Source organism: Gymnodraco acuticeps, unplaced genomic scaffold (genome assembly GCF_902827175.1).
Source record: "Gymnodraco acuticeps unplaced genomic scaffold, fGymAcu1.1, whole genome shotgun sequence".
NCBI classification, from domain to species: domain Eukaryota; kingdom Metazoa; phylum Chordata; class Actinopteri; order Perciformes; family Bathydraconidae; genus Gymnodraco; species Gymnodraco acuticeps.
The window spans coordinates 1,872,997-1,898,137 of record NW_022991443.1 but is presented as its reverse complement, the minus strand read 5'-3'; the positions used below and the strand labels follow the sequence as shown (position 1 = coordinate 1,898,137).

The 25,141-nt window shown below is 40.2% G+C and overlaps 1 protein-coding gene across 1 annotated transcript; it reads right to left on the bottom strand.

Moving 5' to 3' along the window:
- On the bottom strand, nucleotides 1-25,103 carry tti1 (TELO2 interacting protein 1). Its single transcript, XM_034196418.1, has 14 exons — nucleotides 24,966-25,103; nucleotides 23,267-24,006; nucleotides 21,840-22,177; nucleotides 20,668-20,923; nucleotides 18,412-18,589; nucleotides 17,980-18,272; nucleotides 14,092-14,511; nucleotides 12,805-12,964; nucleotides 11,709-11,876; nucleotides 11,347-11,498; nucleotides 10,134-10,274; nucleotides 9,448-9,652; nucleotides 3,067-3,154; nucleotides 1-636 (listed from the first exon to the last, which is right to left on the bottom strand). The coding sequence occupies exons 2-14, from the start codon at nucleotides 23,990-23,992 to the stop codon at nucleotides 417-419; spliced, it is 3,345 nt and encodes a 1,114-aa protein (XP_034052309.1). The 5' UTR covers nucleotides 23,993-24,006; nucleotides 24,966-25,103; the 3' UTR covers nucleotides 1-416.
- Between the last annotated feature and the right edge of the window lie 38 nt (nucleotides 25,104-25,141).

Genomic DNA, 25,141 nt, shown 5'->3' with positions numbered 1-25,141 from the left:
TTTTACAATAGTTGGGATTATTTTAATTAAGAATGTTTCACACAACAATCATTTCATCTGGGTGAACAACATTTCTAGAGAAATAAAAGGAATAGCAAGCATTATAGTATATGTATGTGCCTTCACATGGAACAAAGAGCCTCAGCCCTCTGACTGCATGTCTCCTCATGTAGAAGACCTATCAGAGGTGTTGCTTGTTTTCTACACCTGTAGCAGCAGAGATGCCTCATTGACATGTTCTCTTTGTACCTCGCTGCTTATCAGAGCCCTGCAGAGCGTGAAGGTTATCACAGCTGTATCTGATGGCTCTTTTTTCTGGCACAATTGTCAGATTTTCTTCCGTCAACTGACTTGTTGGAGTCAGCGGTTCAATGAGCGCTCCGTGCGAGGGACGAGTCACATCAATCATTAGCTCGTTAGCTCACTGGCTGCTCTTCTGTCTCAGCAGCAGAGCCAAACTCCTCCCTCAGCAGCCGGAGCGCGTTGTCCGAGAACTCGTCTCTCGCCCGGCCCATTCCGCTCAGCTGGATTGGGTGGAGGTCGGGGTGGGGGGGGATGTAGGAGGACGGGCAGTGCAGCTCGTTGAGAGTAAACCAGAAGCCATCCGGATCCACCTGGATTAAGTGCTGGAAAACGCTGTGGAGTGGAAAGAAAGATACATGCGGAGAGGATTAGCTCTGGACTATATTCTGCTAAGGTTCATAATATGGAGAAACACCTTCCTGTAATCCAAAGTGACAGACTGAGCACAACACAGCAGGTTTACTCGCTTCATTCCTACAATTTGCCTATAAACGTCTTTATCTTCTTTCCTTCAGGTGTGTTCCCAAAGGCATGTTCAAGGCAAAAATGATCACAAAATCCATCTCAACAACAAAGGCGTAACCAAGGATATACTCAGAAATAATAGCTCCTCTGAGCCGCTGGTGGTCATACTTGCCAACCCTGATCGGGAGCATTTCAAAACCACCGCGGGGGGTGCTAGTGGATCGCCAGAGCTGTATTAGATTAACATTAACATGCTTACTGTAGTTGCAAGTGCACTGCCTTGCGGCCTGTAGCACCATCCTTGATGGAGCATATGTGTGGGCTGGACCTGTAGCGAGCAGAGGGTAGAGTTGTCGATTCTTGTTCTTTTTGCTGTGATATATCTTCCTCACCCTCTCAGACTACTAAAGAGAATGTCAGACTTGATCTGACCATTAAAGTAATATCGTATCACTATCCACTCTTTCAAGGCACTAGTTGCTGTGTTTTCTTTGTATGAATGTTGTATGACAGAACAACCTTTAAAGGTGGGGTAGGTAATTTCGGAGAAACCAGCTCGAGTGCGCTAGAATTTGAAAATAAACAGCCGGGAGAAATCTGCTACTTCCTTATAGAGCCCCTCCTCCAACACACACGAACGTGCACATGACCAATGAGGGCACGAGATAAGTTTGTGCACAGATGGAAGGCTGACAGGCAGGTAGGCCATCCAGTTACTTTAGCCGGGCCGGCTCAGATGATTGGTCGTGCTTTTTACAGTACTACAGCTTCCACAGTTGACATTTTTTGAATGTATTTATTGTTAAAGCATTTAATATATTCATTGCTATCGGATGTTAAGAGCATTCCATGGAATATAACAAAAAGTGTTTCTGAAATAAATTGCATACATTAATTAATGCATTGCATTACCCACCTTTAACAAGATTTGCCCTTATTATTCATGAACTAACAGCCACTACTTTATTGTAGCTTTAATATTAGCTGCCTCCAGCAGCAGGCAAACTAATCAGGTTAGTTAGAGTCTTAAACTTACCTCTGCCCAGTAACATGACTTATAAAGTGCAGTCAGCTAAAAGCTGCATATTAAGCTTTGCTGTCATACTGCCAAGTACCAAAACCTTTTTTTGGGTTTAAGCCAACAAATAGTTTTATGTATATCTAGCATCTTCTTTAGCACCCGGAAATTCACATAATCCGATAAACTGCTGATTTCAACGTTTGCGTGCTTTCTTCTATCAAAGAAACTCAACTGCATCTAAAAAAGAGATGAAAGTACAAGCTAATTCATTGATCAGTCAATCAGAAAACAACGTTCATTATCATTTAATAATTACTATTTCAACCAAAATTCAGCATATTCTCTTTTCCACCTTTTTTCTTTATCCCATGTTATAGTTGATTGAAAAGTTATGTGATCCGAAATGTCAGACCATGCAAGCTATTTTAAGATTTAACCTCGGGATTTAGGAAAGTGTGACTTCACAAACCAAATGATCAATGGATTTATCCAGAAAGTAATTGGCAGATTATCTGAAAATGAAACTCATAGTCAGTTAAGGAAGCATCACCCTCATAAACCTGCTGAGGGAGAGCTTTTCAGACTAAGGGCCCCCTCAGCAAAATCATATGTTAAAACCTGGGGGTTTAACATATGATTTTGCTGAGGACGCACCTGCACATGCGAGCAGGCAACACACACATGTGCTGCAGGATCTGAAACATGAATATAAACATCCTCTTTATGTCTTGGCTCATAAAATGGAGGAAGGAAGTGATTTAATTATTCGGCTTCAACGATTCGACTCATTCAACTTTTTTAGTTTGAAATATGTCACTATGTGAAAGCAGCACTAAGAATACCGACATACAGACATACTGTGTGTGGAGCAGACATTATACAGAAGGTGATCACAGCGACAATCTGTGTGTTTGTCGATGCTTTAGCTAAGTGTGACTTCATGGCAATGATTCAGATAGGATCAAAGCTAAACGGAGATGTTATAATAAAATAAAAACACAGCCGATTTCTCCTACCAGTTTTTCATTAATTATTTACAACACCACACGTGTATTTTTTTAAATATTCTGTTTTTCTAACGTGTAATGAATCCTAATTAATGATGTATTTGTATTGTAATTATCACGATAAAAAATGTTTTTGAATGTATTTATTTTTCTTTCTATTTTATATGTTAACTCCTAACCAGTGAAGTAACTAGTTAATACAGCAGTTTATTGAATTCAGTAAAGTAGAAAAGGGCATTATCTAGCAGGATATAGAAGGACATAGCTCACCTAATGGCAGCCTCCTGCAGTCTAATTGGTTGCCTGCAGCTGAGGTAGGGCAGGCAGGCCTCACAGACAGCATCCAGCTCCGCATCACCTAAAGAAAAACAAGAAAAAGGGACCATTTCTACATCTCATCCTCCATATTGTCTTTAAGAGCCAAATATCAAACGGCATACAGATTTATTCGTCTTTGCAGGACCTATTTTTAAAAATATGTAATCAGAATACATTTCAGGCCAATATTGATACACTATTTAAATACTGTGCCCAAATGTCCACACGTTCCCAGCACACAGACGGTAGATTGGAAAGTGAAGAAGGAAAAGAGAAAAAGAATCCTGCCTGGACTTTCCCTTTTCCTACTCCTAATGAGCTGAGAAACTGCTGAGAAGGCTGAGGAAACATTTCACAGCGGGCTTTTTCCACATCTCTGGATTTCACACATCCAGCCTGCCCCTCTTTGAGGAGCAAAAATGGCCTCCTTTTCCACCATCCTTCATCTTTTTTTCTTCACTTCCTGCAGTTTTATGCCACCTTCTTTGTACCTTTTTACAGCTCCCTCCATCCACTTGACTGCTATCCACTCTTTCATATCCTCTCTCCATCTCTCCCTTCATCCTTTCCTAGCAGACATTTAGTGATTCCCTAGCTGCAAACTGGGCTGCCTTTCAAGCCTCATTTCAAAACAGGTCTCTCTCCCTCTCTGCTTACTCCGTTTGCCAATTCTACCCACACTCGGCTTGAACCAGGCCTGCGTGCTGTGTGTCAAGAATAAAAGCAGCGGTTAACATTTCAGAGGTAAATGGGATTATTTAGCGGCCGATTTGAACCCTTTTCTTCCTTCCGCTTTCTGGCGCTGCACTCCTAGCCTGTAGTGTTTTGTGGAATCAAGGTGCATGCAGGAAAGTGGGAAAGAGAAAGAGGGACAGGTGTCAGTAGGATTTGTGATACATGGATAACAGGGTGGAATTGGAGCTGAAGCTGGAGCTGGAGCTGCTGCTGAAACACATTATTTGCTTCAGTCAATCTGTGTTTCTGTCTTCCTCTCTCTGTGACTGAGGCTGGGTAATTGGCTTGCTGCAGGCGTCCCTGAGGTAAGCTGTAGCCAAATCGGTATTCACATGAGTAAGGCTGCAGCTTCGCTCCTGCTCTCTCACATTCTCTCCTTCTCCAACTCCAAATGTCTCCCCTTCAGATATGAAGGAGGGCAGCGTCGCGTGCCAGTCAGAGAAATCATGCTGAAGCATGGGCAAATCTTAAAAGCAACATGTTTTTACTTCATGTCATTCCAGATATAAGAGGGTTTTAACCAAAACATTTTAAAGAGGCCCTATTTCTGCTTTTTTGGGTCTTCCCTTTCCTGTAGTGTGTTACATAGGTTTTAATGCATGTAAATGGTCTGCAAAGGCTAACATCTCAAAGTGCCCTCCTGAAGGAGTTACTCTCCCCTTTGTTTACTTCCTCAACATAGTGACATCACTATGTAGTGCCCCATATTGGCTAGTACTCAAACACATTAAGCATTAGGTATGGGAAATCTCTAAGCGGTTGACCAATCACAACTGAGACAGCCAGCTAACCAATCAGAGCAGACTTGCTTCTGGTTTCAGACAAAGGGGGAAAAGAGGTGCTGCCGCACAGCAAAACAAGTCCACTGAGTACACATACTGTATTAGGCCCACAGAACAAGGCCTAGTGGGCCGACAGGACCAAACATGAGTAGCCAATGGACGGACAACCAATCCTTGAGTCATGCAGCTTGCACGCCACAAAGTCAACCAGCCCCTCCTCTAACAGGTTAAGTGGCACTATCACATAGCCTGCAGCCCATTACCAGCATATGGTAGTATGGCACTAGTGCTGCAGTGGACCGATCCAGAAGTTTGCCTTGCAAGTTCTCCCTCTGCAAAAAGGTAAATGGGGTTTTTCCATTGGATTTCCGAGTATTACCTCAAAATAGATCTGTGGCAAACATACATTAATTATACACAACACGTTTTGTTCAGCCGGAAAATCTCCACATATTGACACCACTTTTATAGTTGAAGAGTAAATGCTATCGACATCAGTAACCTAACCACTGCTTTATTAAATGCATTAAATCAAAGTGGACACTTCCAACAATGGACCCAAAGCAAGTCATACAAAGCTGGTGCGAAGTTCTCTTAATCACAATTGCATTTAATAAAAAGAGAAAAGAAACAGAAGCAAACTGAAATGTAAGATGAAAAGTAATGAAGGGGAGTTATAGATTAATTGGACTGCTGAGCTAGTAACTTCATTTGGAAGTATGTTCATTTTCATGATGAATTCTAGTGAATTCAGCGTCGATTAGAGCAGGAGCGTCGATCAGAGCAGGAGCGCCTCACCTGGCAGTGCTTTTACTCATCCGCCTCACGGAGCGTGGAAAGTTAGGGGCAGGGCTGCCTCTCTTCCGCCGGCGTGGAAAGGAGGATTTGCACCGAGGGCATTGCGGAGTGGCCTGAACGTTCTCCGCGTTCGGGCTGGGGCCTGCTTTCTGCCTGTCTTGTACTGCTGTAGCGGAGGCCTGCGTCCACCTGTACTGTGCTGCTGTGGTGAGGAGGATTTTAACCCGGGGACATCACAGAGAGATGGAGCGTCTCCACGTTCGGGCTGGGGCCTACTTTCCACCTATCAGATTCTGCTGTTGCGGAGACCTGCTTCCACCTGTACTGTGCTGAGGAGGAATTACCCCGGGGACATCGCATAGAGACCGGAGCACCTCCACGTTCGGGCTGGGGCCTGCTTTCCACCTATCAGTTTCTGCTGTAGCGGAGACCTGCTTCCACCTGTACTGTGCTGCTGTGCTGAGGAGGAATTACCCCGGGGACATCGCATAGAGACCGGAGCACCTCCACGTTCGGGCTGGGGCCTGCTTTCCACCTATCAGTTTCTGCTGTAGCGGAGACCTGCTTCCACCTGTACTGTGCTGCTGTGCTGAGGAGGAATTACCCCGGGGACATCGCGGAGAGACCGGAGCACCTCCACGTTCGGGCTGGGGCTGTGCTGAGGAGGATTTGCCCCAAAAACATCACAGATGCTGTGCTGGTCTGGGACCCCCCTTGGCATTTCATGTGGCCGGACTGGGTCAGTTTCCAGGGCTTATTTTTTTTGTCCCAGTCCGCCCCTGCATGAGGGGGTATATTCTAAGGAGTCTGCAATGGTTATGGGAAGGGGATCCAATTCTGAATGTCTTGTTGAATGAAGTGTTTTCGGACTAAGGCACCCCACAACAATTCACTGGGTTGTCTTATTTTACAGTATTGGTAACTACCAGAAAACCTATATGCACAATTAATAAAAATGAGAGAATGTTTATGATATGTCCCCTTTAAATCGTTAAATTTGAATACCTGTCTGCCTGTATTTCAATATATGCGTGTCTTTTGCATATTATATGCTATGTAAGAATTGTTTGTTGTATGAGAGTAAGATATGTTGTTTTTATAGATACAAAATAAATAAAAAAAGATCAGTTTTCACTGAGATTTTATAATCCCACAAATCTGTCCTGCTTCAGGAGGAAATTATTTCAATAATAAGATTAATGTAATTTACAGTAGACAAATTCCCTTATATTTGCATATCTTTAAATCAGAATTAAAAATGTTTTCACTTCAAAAGCACAAATAATGAATCAGAGCAGTGTCAAACCATTGTGCGCTGATGTATTGCTGCTACACCCCATAAAGCACTTATTGCATTCTCTTTGTCCTTGGAAAAAGAAGTGATTATGATCACCATTCAATTAATAAAAAGGCCTCTTATCACTGATTGCAAACCACCACTTCTTACTGGAATTAATGAGCATGTCATGTTCATTACATAGTTTGGAAAACACTCAAACCAGCACACAAAAAATAAACCAAACTGGTGTCATTTGGGGTTCAGGTTGCTCAGATTTTCCAATGCCGCTGTGTGACAGGGACATGGCTGCTTAATGAACACAATGATCTATGAAAAATTAAACAAGCAGCTCCTAATTATATCATTAGTAGCACACTGGCAATGAGTCCCCAGGACACTTTTGGCTGAAACTTTCCAGTACTGAAGCTATACCATGCACAACTGTAAAAAAACATATTGCATTTTTGAGTTAATTCATTCAATTCCCTCCAACCCTGTCGCTTCTTGATTCGCTGATTGCTGTGCAGATTTGACAGCTTGATTGTGGTGAAATGGAGCTTGAGGGAGAACAGTTGCCTGCAGCACTTATCCAGAGTGCAACTAAGGATTCTGCAGCATCCTGCTGTCTCAGTTGGCTACGGTCTGCAATCAAGTTCCCATCAGCAAAAACATGTGGCTTTGCTATCCTGGCTCCAAAATGGTGGAATGAGCTCCCCATTGAAATCAGGACAGCAGAAAGCTTACACATCTTCCGGCACAGACTGAAAACTCATCTCTTTCGACTCCACTTCGAGCGATATAATTACTAACAAAGAATTGCTAACAAAGCACTTATATACTAATAAAGGACTGGCTTACCTAAAGCCAGTTGAGTAGCACTTGAAATGTTTTGGCTCTATGAAACCTGATGTACTTATATGATTCTGTTTTCTTCAAGGTTGTGTCTTCTTGGTCGAACGCACTTATTGTAAGTCGCTTTGGATAAAAGCGTCAGCTAAATGCAATGTAATGTAATGTCTCTAAAGTTGTCTTTAAAATATGTTGAATTTAAGCCCTGCAACAGCTGGGAACCCTTCCTAGTCAGGAAACTCCTATACGGGTACTGTGCCATTTAATATCTGAGTGGGAATGACATAAGTGTTGAAGAGTGTAATGCAAGGGGCATGCTGGGTGCTGCTGGGAATAAAACATTACTGATCTGAGAAGTTAAGGAAAAATCAGAAAGTGTATTGTCTGTCATAAAGAAACACTGCCTTGTTCCAAATAGTGACCCACACCAAAAAGAACATTATGGTATGAATAATAAGAGGGTCAGCATCTTAAGTTCTCTGCCTCACATTTTAAAACTGGATCACATCTTCAAATAAAAACAAAGCAGGGAAATGGAGATACACAAACGGCTCCCATAATACTCCTGACATATTTGTACCGTTAAACAAGATTGCCATCTGCTGGTAAAACAAGTTACCGTTTGTGTGTCCTGGGTGCAAGACTGTGACCGAATCCCAGGTGGCTTTTGTGGCTGGGAGCAGAAAAGTTTTTACTTCCATCAATATTTAGTGTAGAATCAATTAAACTAAATATATATTTTAAGGTACAACAAGTAGTCCCAGCAGAGTTTTTAAAGTATTTATCTTTCTTTTTTTTTGAGCTTCCACATGTCTTTTCATGACGATAAAGACTTCATGACAAGGTTGCCAGATATAATACTCACAGAGAGCCAAACAAAAACCTAGGACTTAGTCAGAAATAATATATAGGCTGTAAAAATCTCAAATTGTCTTATTTTTATTATTTAAACATTTTTTCAAGCATTATTTATTTTCAGGTTAAAAAAAACAAGGTACTTTTAAATGAGTAAATAACACTGCTTCAAACCTTTTTTAACTGTAAGCAATTTGACTTTAGGCAGATTTGGTCAGTAATTGACCAAATCTAATCAAGTCTTTACGCCTTCCTTTACTGACCCTATCCTGCCTAAAGCTTTATACTTGATGTTGAACTATTCCTTTAATACAGAAGTATAATATACCATTTGTTAAATGAGGATTATTTAAAATAAGGCTGCACAAAGGATGATTTTGCATGAATCTTTATGATTGAAGATTATACCTTGTAATGGCTTGACTTTTTTTAGAGAAACCAGCTCGAGTGCGCTAGAATTTGAAAATACTCAACCGGAAAAAATCTGCCCCTTCCTTACAGAGCCCCTCCTCCAACACACACGAACGCGCACATGACCAATGAGGGCACGAGATAAGTTTGTGCACAGATGGAAGGCTGACAGGCAGGTAGGCCATCCAGATGATTGGTCGTGCTTTTTACAGTACTACGGCTTCCACAGTTGAAAGTTTTTATAGATTTTTTGTCAAAGCACTTAAGATATTCATTGCTATCGGGATGTTAAGAGCATTCCATGGAATATAACAAAAAGTGTTTCTGAAATAAATTACAAACCCCACCTTTAAGTAACTATACTATAACAAATGATATGTAATTATTTATAGATTAGGTTCCCGTAATCTATCCTGAATATGTTGTCGCTCAAATTGCAATAATGTTGCACCAACTTTCTAGAGGAAAAGTACTGTGTCAAGGCTAAATGAACCATGATCAAGTGACCACTTGTATCTGGTATGATCACTGTGATATTATGGATCATACCGTGCACAATCATAGAGGAGGATAGTGAATGGTGTGTCTTTGGCAACCTGTGTGTGTGTGTGTTTATTCTCTTACCCAGACTCAGCCTCTGGCACAGGGAGCCCAGGCCCTGCAGCACAGCCAGCTGCAGTTTGTAGTTCAGAGTGTGTGTGTAGACGGGCCCGGCCTTGGCGCTGGTCAGGGCCTGCCGCAGCAGAGAGGAGCTCAGCTTGGGCAAGACCTCTTTGGAGACCCTCCTCCTCAGGAAGTCGCCACATGTCTCACCCAGCGTACACAACACCTGGCAGAAAGAAAATGCACATCAAAATGGATAAAATGTCGATGCAGTGTGTTCTTTGTTGACAGATCTGACAAATGACACTATATTTACCGAAACATGGAAGAAACCCAAAAGCTTCAGTTACTAAATGACAAGATACAGATGTCTGATGTTGTCAATTCATCAGGGAACATGTGACAAAAATATATCAAAACTGTCAAACTTAAGACTAATTCACATTGACAGTAGGATCAATTGACACCTGTTATTTGCAAAATGATCACAAACAAGTGTGATCTTTAACCGAAAGGGAGCTCTTTGATTCTCTGAAATACTTTAATCCGTCAGCTCTTGAGAAGAAAATCAACCAAAGAAAATGATGTTCCTGTCTTGTTAGTTAAAAATGTTTAACTGATTATCGTTAACAGTTTTCAGGAAAAGGCTTGTTTGTTTTTTTCCAATCATGATTACAACTGAGTAAAGTGCCGCTTGTTTTACGTACCCTGAAAGCTCGGAGGACCGCTAAAGGGTCATCGGCTGTGAGTCTCTGCAGGAGGGGGGGCCAGCAGCGATGGGCCATTGGCAGCAATTCATTTTCTTTCTCACTGAGTACACACACACACAGCTCCAGCACATCTAGCACCTGAGGACAGAGACACGCAGTATATACATTGGTGTATATTTGAAGTATATACACATACATGTGTACAAGTAGCTTTAAGGTCATTTGACCTCTGGAGGCCACATGGAGGTCTGAAGCTTGTGGGAACCAATATTTATCTACAGCAATACTTTCTACTTGCCTGTATCAGCTGATATGTACAGTGGGTTATTTTTTTAATACAATGTCTGTCTATTATCTTACTTAATACTGATTGTTTCGGTACTGTCACTGTGACAGTTGGGAGTTGTCCTGGGGAAGATAATTAACTAATTCAATATTAATAACAGCATTTGGAGGGATTGAAATGTGGTTCATATGTTAATGGGGACTGCACAGTGAACCCAACATCTTCAGTTATCCACTGGCACCCTCATGAGGTTGATATTTCTGGTTTTGAGATACATTTCTGGTACATTATTTGCTACTAATTCCATCATCAGGATGAACTTTAATATCACCAATACATTGGTTTATGACCAAATACCTGCCGAACGAATCATAAGCCTCAGTGTTACTTTACACTAAGAGGTTATTAGCAGAGGTTAGCATGCTATACGCTAAATTAAGATGTTTAACTTGAGATGGCTGACTTATATTTGCTTAAAAACAGCCACAAGCTAGCAATGTCATTGTGAACATGTTAACATGCTAATATTAGCATTTAGCTGAAGTTCAGCATCTCAGAGCTGCTAGCACAACTGTACACATATTTCTGTCGTTCTAACTATTCATGGAACTAAATCTTGAACTGGCTGCACAATGATGGCCTTTTTCTTCAGCTTCTATGGCTTCGATCTAGAGTTAGGCATACGAGATCCAACCACAATAAGACACTATGAATCGAGCGATTAATTATTAACCAAATACTGCATTTGCTAAACAATATAACAATCAGATGAGTGCATCATGTATGGCTCTGTCACAACAATGTCAAGGAAAGAAATTCATTTTTTATAAAAAGATCTACAGGTTCCTTTACAATGTTAAACAATCCTCTCTAGGAGTATTATCATCCAAACCCCTTCTCACTGAACCCCACTACAAACAGTACCTTGAGCCTGAGTCTGAGACTGGGGTCCGACAGCAGGTGAATGCAGCGCTCCATTATATCTTTAGTGACGCTCAGGTGGAGGGGGAGCTCTGCCTTCACATCAGGACCACCAATATCGTCAACATCCTCACACTCCAGGGGAGGGGGGTTCTCTGGAGAGACACGATGGTAAGATGGATCACGCGTGAGTTATCGAATTTCAGATTGTTCATACTTGGACAAACAGTTTTTAGAGTTATAAGCAGTATTTAAGTGATTGTAATTCAAAATACTGATACATTTCAACTAACATTAACCTATACAAGACAAGAGTGAAATAGAACGTCCTATTTTGTCCTCATACAGACAGCATACTGTGTTACCGTTAAGATCTTCAAGGTCGTCCTCTATTCCAATGCCCTCGGCCAGCTCTTTCTCTTTCTGGTGATCCAGCATGAATTGTCGGATGTTGAAGAGTTCTTCATGAGTCGGGTTCTGCTTGGGTCTGACGGAGTTACTGGTCCTACTAGAATTTGAGGGGAACCACCTTGCTAAAGGAAAAAGAACAAGAGTGGGTTAGGTAAGTAGATGGCGAGGTCCGGAAACAAAAGCAAGATCTTTTTCTTTATTTTGTTATTTTGTATCCCCTGTTACCATTTGACCCTAACCTTTTTCACGCTTGTCACATGTGATGAATGATTTGACATGTAATGGAAATTGTGGCATTAAAGTGTTGATAAAGTGTAATCCTAATTAAATATAACTTATAACAAATGGTTTTCTAAAGTGATGTAACATTTGAGATAACAGATGCTTACATTTTATGGTAAGAGTAACGTATTCTTTGAGAAAACAAAGGTTTTGCTGATGAGGAAGAATTGTTTTTCTTACCACAGGAGGAAAATGGTAAGAAAGCTTTTATGACCTCGTTTGGAGGAGTTTCTCTGCGGAGTCATTTATCTTGGGTTTTATAGTTATTTATTACATGGCTTGGTTGAATACTCAGTTCTGAAATTCAGAGGTCTGCTCTTTCTCGGTAGCAGAATACTCCTAAGGACGCTCTGAACTGAATACGATGGGCAGTCAAATCAATCCGCATCTGGACAATTTACTCACCGATCAGTTGCCTAAAAAAAAACGGATAATCTTTCTGTCTGATACTCTCTATGTGAAAGACTCGCTGGAATACTTTCATTTTTATATATATTTTAAAAGTGTGAAGGAAAGAGGTAAAAAGACACAGAGAACAGGAGGTCACAGAAGTCAACAGAAGTAGACACACCGAATGTCACTATAGAGTACATGGTATGGGCTCTGGTGGTGATTAAAGATGGAGCACAACATCTTTATCAATGCTGCCATCACTTTAGGATAAGCTGAAAAATAAGAATATTGTGTTTCCGTGCATTGGTTGCCTAACTCATCATTTCTCTAGATGGTAGGTGATTTTAGGTAAAGACATCACTTTAGAAAGCTCACCCAGAGCCTTCAGGAGCGCGTGCAGCACGGAGCAGAAGAGAGCAGCTGTGTGCTGGTAGCTGAGATCCAGAGCCATCAGCACGTCCTGGACGATGTCCCCGATGAGAGGCAGCAGGCTGCAGTCAGAGTGAGTCAGCATCACCGTCAGCACCCGGGGAGCCTGGTCACCAACACACAGATATGATGAAACACACAAGCAAACCTATAGAGACTTACTAACAGTGTTAAGAACAGAGGTGTGGACTTGTGACTTGGACTAGAGTCAAACTCGTGTCATGAATATGATGAAATATGTCTTGACTCGGCAAAATGTACTTTACTTAATACGGTTGACTTGTGACCTCATGTGACTAAATGATTACAGTTATTATTCTGGCCGCACCAGGGAGATTTCTGATGCTCATATTATGAAATTTGTCATTTTGACTGTCTATGGTGTAAATGTATTATATTTTTAAATCTTTAGACACTACACCTATTGCACGTCTCTCTGTCCTGAGAGAGCTACCTCTGCTCTGTTGCACTCCACTTCCATTTTCTTCTCCATTAATTGTGCAGTTTCTTTGGGAGTGTTTCCTCGTGCGCTTCAAGGGTGTAAGGTGTCATATATATTATCCAACACTGTAAAGACCCCTGAGACAAATATGTAATTTGTGATAATAGGGTATATAGATAATATTTGATTGATTGATTTGACTTGGAATGTTTAGTTTAGGACTGAAAACACACAATAGAGGATTTTAACTTGGTAACTTTAACTTACCTTGGACTAAGTTATGGCTCTTATAGTTATAGTAGACTTTGTATGTGTGCCATATTCATCATCTGTTAGTACCCCATAACAAATATAAACCGCTACTGCTATTCCTGTGGGTTGACTGTGAACTGATCATGATCTACAAAAACTTAATCTCCAAGATCTCTAAATAATTGATAAAATGATTGATCAAGTCATTCATCCAGCAAAACAATTATATTATTCTTATTTCCGTGTTTTTGACTTTTGGATGGACGAAGCAATGTTAAGATATCATTTTTTATAGCATTTTTGTACATTCTATCGACGACATCATTTTTAAGAACTGCAAACAGATATATTGGAAATATAAATCATTCTTAATTGCCACCTTATTAATTTGCACAACCATTTATGCTCAGGTAATGTTAAAATATAAATATGTATAAAAACTATAACATCAACAAAAGACCATAACAATTACCCTCAACCTTCTTTATTTATTTTTGTCTCTTGCTCCTGTGCATTGAGCAGCACACTGAACGTGTTACCTGTGGATGCTGGCTGAGCCTCTGCAGGTTCAGTGAGATGTCGTTGAGCAGGTAGTCGCAGTTCTCAGTGATCAGCTCCTTCAGGGAGGGGTACCCGCAGGCCTTACTGATGTCCCACATAGAGCCCAGCGCCGCCTGGCTCACCAGCAGCGTCTCCTCTCCGGCCTTCTCCAGTACTGGGTACAGTGATGTCATCAAAAGAGGCCGAAAGTCCCGCCCCAGTGCCTGAGCGAAGCAGGCGATGCCTTCCAGTTGGATACACAGCTGCCAGATGTTGCTGTTGAGCTGGTGGAGGGCGGAGGTTGATGGTGAGGAAGACTGCGAGCCGAAGGATGAAGAAATCTCTTGGATGGAGTTTGTCTGAGTGTGGCACCCGACGTTACTGTTGGATATGGAGAGGAGGCTGGAGGGGCTGAGCAGCTTCAGAGAGATAACAAAGAAATGTCAGTGTCATGCATCATAATGTTATTTTTTCAATAGTGTTTCAATTGGTAAATAAAAAGGTCAATATAAAAATGATAAGTTTACATTTACATTCTTCTTCTTCTAAGGATCTTAAAGGTACGCTGTGGAGTTTTTTTTATCAGAAGTTTATAAAAGTGAGTCCTCGTTGACAATTTTTGCCAGCTAGCAAACATTAACGCAAACATAATAGGTTTCAAACTTCTTTTTTTTTTAAAGCAAATGTTCTCCATATGTTAGTCTCCATATGGTTTACGAAAATATTGTAAAGGACACCTATAATTTTACAGAAATACTATACAGGGCATCTTTAACTTATAAAATATACTGTACAAGGCATATTTTTATTTTATAAATATACTATACAGGGCACCTTTCATTTTCCAAAAGAAACCTCTACATGGTACCTTTACTCAAAAGAAACCTCTACAAGGTACCTTTACTCAAAAGAAACCTCTACAAGGTACCTTTACTCAAAAGAAACCTCTACAAGGTACCTTTACTCAAAAGAAACCTCTACAAGGTACCTTTACTCAAAAGAAAACTCTACAAGGTACCTTTACTCAAAAGAAAACTCTACAAGGTACCTTTACTCAAAAGAAACCTCTACAAGGTACCTTTACTCAAAAGAAAACTCTACAAGGTACCTTTACTGAAAAGAAAACTCTACAAGGTACCTTTACTCAAAATAAACCTCTACAAGGTACCTTTACTCAAAAGAAAACTCTACAAGGTACCTTTACTCAAAATAAACCTCTACAAGGTACCTTTACTCAAAAGAAACCTCTACAAGGTACCTTTACTCAAAAGAAACCTCTACAAGGTACCTTTACTCAAAAGAAAACTCTACAAGGTACCTTTACTCAAAAGAAACCTCTACAAGGTACCTTTACTCAAAAGAAAACTCTACAAGGTACCTTTACTCAAAAGAAAACTCTACAAGGTACCTTTACTCAAAAGAAAACTCTACAAGGTACCTTTACTCAAAAGAAAACCTCTACAAGGTACCTTTACTCAAAAGAAACTCTACAAGGTACCTTTACTCAAAATAAACTCTACAAGGTACCTTTACTCAAAAGAAAACTCTACAAGGTACCTTTACTCAAAAGAAACCTCTACAAGGTACCTTTACTCAAAAGAAAACTCTACAAGGTACCTTTACTCAAAAGAAAACTCTACAAGGTACCTTTACTCAAAAGAAAACTCTACAAGGTACCTTTACTCAAAGAAACCTCTACAAGGTACCTTTACTCAAAGAAAACTCTACAAGGTACCTTTACTCAAAAGAAAACTCTACAAGGTACCTTTACTCAAAAGAAAACTCTACAAGGTACCTTTACTCAAAAGAAACCTCTACATGGTACCTTTACTCAAAAGAAAACTCTACAAGGTACCTTTACTCAAAAGAAACCTCTACATGGTACCTTTACTCAAAAGAAAACTCTACAAGGTACCTTTACTCAAAAGAAACCTCTACAAGGTACCTTTACTCAAAAGAAAACTCTACAAGGTACCTTTACGCAAAAGAAACCTCTACAAGGTACCTTTACTCAAAAGAAAACTCTACAAGGTACCTTTACTCAAAAGAAAACTCTACAAGGTACCTTTACTCAAAAGAAACCTCTACATGGTACCTTTACTCAAAAGAAAACTCTACAAGGTACCTTTACTAAAAAGAAACCTCTACATGGTACCTTTACTCAAAAGAAAACTCTACAAGGTACCTTTACTCAAAAGAAACCTCTACAAGGTACCTTTACTCAAAAGAAAACTCTACAAGGTACCTTTAATTTGACAAATAAAATATGTTACGTTCATTTAAAAAACATGCATAGCCGAGTCAAATCAATATCACCACATTCAAACATTAAAAACAATACGTTACAATAATGCATTTACACTAACGGCTGTTCAAACCTCCGATCAATAAAAGCCTATTTGTTTGACTTTAAACATCACATCAGTCATTGGTAACTAGCTGTTATTATGATTTATCATTACACTGTAGTTTCTACCATGTTCATCTATTCTTCTTTCCTTTAATGATTGTACTTTGACTGAAGGAAGGACCCCACAGCCGTCTCTCAGTGAACAAACCCCCCCTCTCACTGGTGTATACTTCTGTCCTTGGAACACTTTTGATGTTGGTGCCTCTGGGCTAACACTTTAGCTGACAAAGAGAAACTGCAAGTTTATCGACAAACTAGCACAGTACTGATAATGTTTTCAGGGCCTGAAATATATTTCTCTACCTGTCAGCTCAATAATCCAGCCCTGAAGGTTGAGAGCAGAAACCTGGGAAACCTGCTCAGAGTGTTCAGGCATCAAAGCACTCAGCGCTCAGTCCAAGGGCAGACTGTGAGCGTGAATATCTTCCTTTGTTTGGAGCGAATTGATCTGACCATGTTCGCAATTTAAATGCGGAAGGAGTTGTGCAATACGGGCTGAGCATGGGAGTCTAATATCACACTTGATTAGAAAGTGTTCACAGAATACAAAATGAGATCAATGAAATTAAAAGTCAGGGCTTCAGAATATCATTCCACCAAGAGCGGGATCATCCATTACACATGATGATTATTCCCGGAGAGTTAGCTGATCAGTGAATTTAAGATGGTGATGATGATGCAATATTCAAAGCCCAAAGGACGATACGTTGCAACCACCCCCATTTTACAATTTAAAGGACTTTAAACGGGCCCTTTTTTGCTTTTGGGAGTTTTCCCTTTCCTTTAAGTGTGTTACATATGTTTGTGTACATATTTATGTAACACACTACAGAGTTTCTCTCCCACACACTCCCCCAATGCCTGAAACGCCTCCATTGGACTCCTTTGTTTACATTATACATGATAGTCTAAGAGACAGGACATCTATACCAATCACCACAGAGCCGGCCATCTAACCAACCAGAGCAGACTGGGCTCTGGTTTCAGACAGAGGGTGAGAAGAGGTGCTGCAGCACAGGCAGTATGAGAAAAATAAAGAGCTTTTTGAACATTAAAGCATGGAGACATGTCCCAGGAGAGGAAGAAAATACAAATACAAACCCTAATAATTGTTCAAATCCAAAGAAAGTGAAATTGTGATTCAGGACAAAATATCGACACTGCAAGTCTGAAACTCTCCTCGGTCCTTCCTTCATGCAGCCGTCAGACTATGTAACCACCACAGCCCCTGGTAGACCCCCACACACACAACAACACAGACTATGCTATAACACCCCTTGTTGTGAAATACAAATTATGTGCAATATATATATATATATATGCCGTTAATAACTGTGCAATACATATATATATTTTTTAAAAATGGGTATCTTTAATTATTTTTTTAAGCATGCTTGGTTAATATTAAGCTGTCTTTGGCTCTTTTCTGCTGTAACAAATGCACATTTCCCCTGAAAAAAGGTATTCAGATTCCGACCTGCTGGTCCTGTCGGTCTCTTTCCGCCTCCTCGCTGACGGTGATCAGGTGCCAGTTGTTCAGACTGGTGTACTCCTCCATGATGGACACCACTGCCACTTTAAGGTCATCCTGGGTGACAGACTTTCCCCATACTTGACTCTCCAAACCCTGAGCTTCTGTTGCCACGCTGATTCCTGCTGCGCCCCTGACGATCTCATTCAGCACCATGGCAGCCTGCTTCCTGTACGCTGAGGACTGCTGGTACAGATCCAGGAAGTGATCTGTCAGCAGGTAAATGTTGCCGTAGTAACCTTAAGATAAAAAGAGGCATAGGTACTTGTTATATTTTTGGGAGGAGAAATGTAACACAGAAATAAAGTATGCAAAATTATAAGAAGTTTGATGATTTTTCTACAGTCTCTTCCTATAAATATCAAAGAGCGCTCATACCTAATGTTCTACAGATCTCCATGAGCAGAGAGAAGATCTTCTCATCTGTGAAGTAGAGAAAATGCCTTCTCTGTATGCGAGCAGCGTAGGAATGATAAGAGTCTGAGCTGGTCTCTATGGTAGCAGCGTAACTCCTTTCCTCCACGATGCGAACATCCATCACATCCAGCTCCAGCACCTGTAAGGCACAGAGTGTTTGTTGTGTTTTTAACAAAAGGGTTACATCTCTACACTGTGCTTTGAGTTTGATTTCATTATAAAACAATAGGGATGTAACGATACCAAAAACTCACGGTACGATAATATCGCGATAACAAGTCCACGGTACGGTATTTATCGCGATATTGAATAATACATTTTTCTTTTCAATAAAACATTTTTTTACTCCGAAAATGTTTCTTTATTACATAATATATCTGATTTGTACAGCATTTTAGTAGGATAGCAGTATTTTAAAGTGTCAAAAACAAAGTGACAGTAACAGACTGGAACAAGAAACCTATAGTACTACCAAACAAAGTAGGCATTTTCTTTGTGCCACTGCATCTCACAAATAAACATTTAATAATCAGACCCTGCAATAAAATAAATCAAGTTTCACTTTAGTTTTTCAAGTAACTCAACTCAAACTCACTAAGTCACTCACTCAGCATCATCAGAGAGGTTTTTAGGAATATGAGAATGTCCACATTTCCAGGTATTTATAAGCTGGGATGTTTGGGCATTTACAATATCCCCTGCTCTGTAAAAAACTCTCTCGCTTGGTACTGGTGTTGCTGGGACAGCAGTGGTCGCGTTAACCGAATATTTTATTTATCAATGACGGAAAAATCTGAAAGCAGTGCCAACATTTCCCCGCAGCGAGGCTCTGGTGTTGTGCCGTGTTATGCATGCCCTCCAAAAGGAAATGATATAGTTTCCAAACCGTACTTTGCCGTACAGATCAATACATGTCTGGGAGGTTTTGCTTTACGCTGTGTGCGCTCCTGCGAGGTGCATGCACACACGGCATAACAACCCCCCCCCCCCCGTTGACAGTTCACGAGTGTGCTCTCTCGTGAACTGTTCAGACCCGACGGGTAATAAGGGATTATGACGGACATTTTACGATCCTGTCTGTCAAAAAGACGGACAGCGAAAAAGTCTAACGCCACCTCAGTGGGACGGAGAGATATGCTTTGGCCATGGGTGACAGCAGTGCGTCAAACTGTGCATCGTCTCTCCACCACTTCAAAAACAATACAGTTTTTGCCAAGAAGGTGAGGCTTATTGACAGGGCGAGATATAAGTATACTGTTGGTACTTGTCAATGTCTCTAGGCATGTACATGTAGCACTGTGTAAATACGATATCCTTTTGTGTTCTGTTGTTTTATGTTCATGTTGTAACCTACTTGCTGCCATGTTGGACAGGTCTCTCTTGAAAAAGAGATCGATGATCTCAATGGGACCACCTGGTTAAATAAAGGTTTAAAACTAAAAAAAGTGTTTTAAAAAAAAAAAAAAGTATTTAAAAAAAAAATCGCGGTAGATTTTGTCAGTCTCACGACGGTATTGGGACGTTTATTTACCGCGATACCGCGATATTCGGTATATCGTTACATCCCTATAAAACAAGGAAAGAAACAATAAAAGCAGGCAAAGTCAGACTCAGGGAGGGGTCTCATATGAAACTAGTTGTTGTTTGAGTGGGATGACATTATTCAGTTTTTTATTCTTAAAGTGGTGTGTTTTTATTGTGTTTATTAATATATAGATTTTTTTATTAATGAAAAAAGCATTTCAACAAATCAAATATTGTATTTCTGAGATATATTGTATAATGATTATATAATAAGCTTTTAAATACATGAAAGGACTGCAAACACAATCTCTACATTATATTGATACCTTTGCAAATATAGAAGGGAATGTTGTAAAAACAAGATAAAAGTAAACTGTGATGTGGGTTAGCTTTAAATAAAAAAATGATAACAATTCTATTATAGTGACACTAGAATCCAAATACTTTCTTACTTGAAAGTACCAAGCCCTGTCAGATATGTCATAAATAACAATGAGAATATCATATGCTTCAGTATCATTAGGGTTAACAACGACACGAGATCTTTAACTTCCTTTAATCAGTGTGTATAATTGTATTTGATAATCAATTAGCTGTATTTACTTCACCTAATCGGATATACAACAGTCATGAAGACATGTATTATTCTGATTCCCATTCAAACAGAATATGAAGTGTAATCTGACAGGTTACCTGCATCAAGGCTTTGGAGATCCTCTGGAGATGCGCAGCAGAGTTCAGCACCACGGAGACCTGCGAACCCAGGACCTTTAAATAACCCAGAAACACGTTGAGGACAAACAGCTTCTTCTGGTCGTCAGAGGTCCTCATCAGTCTGGGGAGGGAGGTGGCCAAAGAGTGGAGGTTCTCTGAGAGGATGTCAGTGAAGGTCTGAGCACTGCTGCGGCTCTGGTTCCTCTGGGAGACCTCTCTGAGAACAACCTCACACCTACAGGAGAGGACAAGTTTCATTCAACATGTTTTATCATCTGAGTACCAACTGCTTTTTTTACAAGATGGTGTTGGATCCAAATGTGTTGGTGAGAATATTGTTAAAGTTTGTTCACTTAAAGATAATTTTTTTGTATACAATTTCGCAGATTTGCTATAGTTTTTAAACGTGTTTCTCACTACATTCATCAGAATAGCATTCTTTCAAGGAGGTCTATTCAAATAATGTATTCATGCTGACCTATTCATACCTTATTGTTAACAAAGTTGAAAGAACTTTATTTCAAATGATAGATATTACCCGGCCGATCACTACACGCAGAATTTAACAAAGACATTAACGCAAAATGTTCTTTCTGGGATTAACTTTTAGAAAGTGTTTTGCAGATTTATTATTGATCATTTTTCTTTTTTTGAGAAGAAATGTGGTGTTAAGAAGATAAGATGTTTTTTCATAATACATTAAAGAATGATGTTTTGTTGATGTAACAATAAAAACAATACATTTGAGTTTTCCAGTAGGATATCAAGCATTATGTGAAACTACTTCTAATTAGACCATCATAAAGGCTATCAAGGAACTATACAGTATATATCTGTTTTATAAGTAATGTGTCTACTGTAATATACCTCAGGCTTTTTTGTTATCGTCTATTTTAGTTATTTTCCTTTTTCGCATTATGTGATGTATTTGTCTTGTTATGCCTTAAGTGTTTTATTGGAGCATTGTAGCACTATTGGAGGAGCCTGGTACTTAACTTTGCATTGCCAACAACTATCCTGTAGCTATTGTGGATATGATAGTAAAACCTTTGAATCTGTATTCTATTTCTTGACTGAAGCTGTATTATGTAGTTTTGTTCATTTCAAATATAAAATCAGTTTATCTCACAAAAATGTCAATCAAATCCAACCTCTTCCTGACTCTGGGCTCCTCATCGTTGACTGCCCCCACCAGGGCTTCCAGCAGCAGCCCCACACACTCCCCCAGTGAGCGGCTGCACCGGGCCAGCAGGTGTTCCCCCAGCTCCACCATCTCCAGCCGGACCCTCCAGTGCTGGTGAGCCGAGGAGCAGGAGATGATCTTCTTCAGGAGCGAAGAGAGTCTCCCCGCGGTGCTCTTCACCCAGTCCTGAGAGCGATGGACCATCAGCTGAGAGACTCTCCCCAGGTCTGGTGGGGCAGTCCTGCAGGGCTCACCGGCCTGGAGCTGGGCGTCCTCCATCACCAGCCCCACAGTCCTGTACCAAACCTGAATGAGAACCACAGTAAAAAGAGATCAAAAAAGGAATTGCATGTTTAAAAAGTGATTTAAACACTTTTATTTCACTCTAAAGAAGAGAAGACATGTTTGCTTATGCAATTTTATAATGATGTGTTTGTCATAACCTACAGCCTTTTATTCAATAGCATTTGGTGGCAAAGAGTAGTTATTACAAATCTATACAAAGATCGCTATACTGTCTGTAAAACTGGAAAGGTATGATGGACATTCTCCTTCTGCATTTTTGATTTCAGTACGATGCTTTTTAGCTGACGATCTTTATCCAAAGCAACTTACAAACATTCAATACTCTAGCAATTTGGAGTTCAACAGGATTAGCTACAGGGGCTGGGATTGAACAGCTGACATTCTCATTGGTAGATGCTATTTAGCCCCTGCACCAGAGTTTCATTCAAAATTAAGTAAACAACAAAAATTCAATGAAAAACACATAAAGTCTACTGATATATAAAGTGAGTGATTCTGTAAACATTTGTCATGAATTAAAATAAATAACTGCATCCTGCCTTTAATGTTATATGTGGCAGCATAAAAAAGCCCCTGAAACAGCATAAAGACTACCAAGGGCACAGTGTGTACCGTATATATTTCCAGTACATAGTGTTAGGATACACTTCAAGCTAATATGACAAAAACATTATTTTCTATCATCTTAAACTTTTGGACTGCGAGTTCAAACTAAAAGATGTTTTGATGAAGTCCCCTTGGGTCCTCACAACTTGGGATATCTTATCAATTCATCAAGAGAAATAATCCACGTATTGACCAATGATATCAATTACAAGTAACCAAATAACTTTGTAGTCTCTAAAAGATCAGAAAATAATGTCAAATAAAGAAAAGTAGCAATTAGGAATCCTTACTCACAGTTTTAATAATAACACTAATTGTGTAGTAATCTATTATGTATGTGGAATCCATTCATAATTCAATAATACAGGACTAAATAAAGATTCAGACCTGAGATACCTCACCACAATGAATGACCTGTAGCAAGTTGTGTTACAAAATGCGAGCTTGCATCATCACATAGGGAATCAAAGCGAGCACGGGTACCTTTATCGCCCTGACTGTGACTGCATGGCCATGTCTCAGATCTCCTGTAATGATCCTAGATACAGCCATGGTAATCCCAGGTAAGAACGAAGCCATGGTGCTGCCTAGAGCACCTCTCTCCTGTGACGATGGGACGACATGCTCCTGAGTGCAGTCACACTGCAGAGTCAGAGCCTGGAGGCACTTCAGCGCTGCCAACTGTACGTCTCGAGATCTCTCCTTCTCTCCCAGAGCCAGCAGCAGCGATATGGCAGATCCAATGCCGGGAAGCATGATCGGTTCAAAGAGTTTGAAGATGATATCACCATAAGCGGCATGAAGCAGTGCGTCCAGGCACCTCAGCACGGCAGATTTCAGCTCCTCTGAAGTCTCTGCAGGTTTCCCAGGATCGGTAGGAGTGCACAGGCAGAGGCAGAGCTCTGACAGGAGGTCCCGGAGAGTCTCCCAGCTCTGGACACATGTGGTCTCCAGGACGTGGCTCATGGCCTCAGCCACAGCCTGCACCAGTTTGTCCTTCTTTGTCCCAGGGACTTTGAGTACGAAACGAAGAGGGAAGAGGACGTACTCTTGGAGCTGCTGTAACGTGGCATCGTCGATTTCTTTTAGCTGAGCGCTCAGCGTCTCCACGTCGGTCACTGTGGGAGCTTTGGTGAGGAGGACACAGGCCGGGCGCAGGTAGGCAAAGGCGATCTTTGGATCACTGATCTGATGCATGATTGTAGGCATGATGGCAGGAGTCACTTTAATGAAGAAGTGCAGAGGGATAGAAGATGGATAAAATAAGTATTAATGCACAAATTGAAAGAACAGGCAGTATTGCAGTTCACTGAAATTGTACTAGTCAAATAATAAAATAACCTAAATTGAATTTATTTTAGAGCTAAAATAATCAACATTGTAACTGAGATTAAAACTGTGCTGGTCACCTGCCATGTTGGCCAAGTACTTTTTGTGGTGATATTTCAATGTACTTTATGTAATCAGAAAGTTATATTGACAATTGTTTACAAGTAAGTAAACAATTAGTTAGTACAGACAGTATATCGTAAAAATAACGGTTATGCAATTTAAAATGTTGTAATAAAATTGCAACATACATAGAGAAAACCGCACACAAAAAAAGGTATAGATAGGAAATTCAAGCATATTATGCAAAAAACCTATCTTTATTTGTCAGCTCTGTCCTACAAATTAGACCTATTAACAATTGTTAACACTTGCACTGAAAATGTTATTGACCAGTCACCAATCTGACCTGCTTTTGACTTCTTAACTAAATGTTATATCTAATTAAAAAAATTGGTCAATCAGCCTTTAGTCAAGAAAATTGAAATGTTTTTTGTCTGAATGTTGACACTGTCCTCTAGACATTCTTATGGAGGTCAAAGCTGAGCCTGGTTATAGTGTTGCTTCTGGTCTTGGTTTTGTTTTGTATTGCCAGAGACATTGTTGATGTATTTTGTTGTTCCAAGGAAGTAGTAAGTTGTCTGGACAGTGCTGTATTATGTACTTATTATCATCTACCAATTGCCCTTTAGAAAATGTAAACGTTAAACTATTAGCGTAAAGAAACAGATACAGAGCAATACTATGTACATGCAGTAACACTAGAACATGTGTAGCATCGATGCTAGTTAGTTGACAGCATCCTGCATGCTGCTGAGGCTGCGGTACAGGCGTCACCAGACAGTTAGCCTACCTTCACATTAGCAGAAGTTAGTGGACCCGCTGCAAGGCCAAATAAGACCATATAAATGGCTTTATTACAAATATAAGATTTTAACATCACACTGGTGAAGTTGCTGAACTCCACCCACAAGGAACGTCATGTTTCTGCGTCCATGGCGCTCGAATGACGTAGGATAACATGAGTTT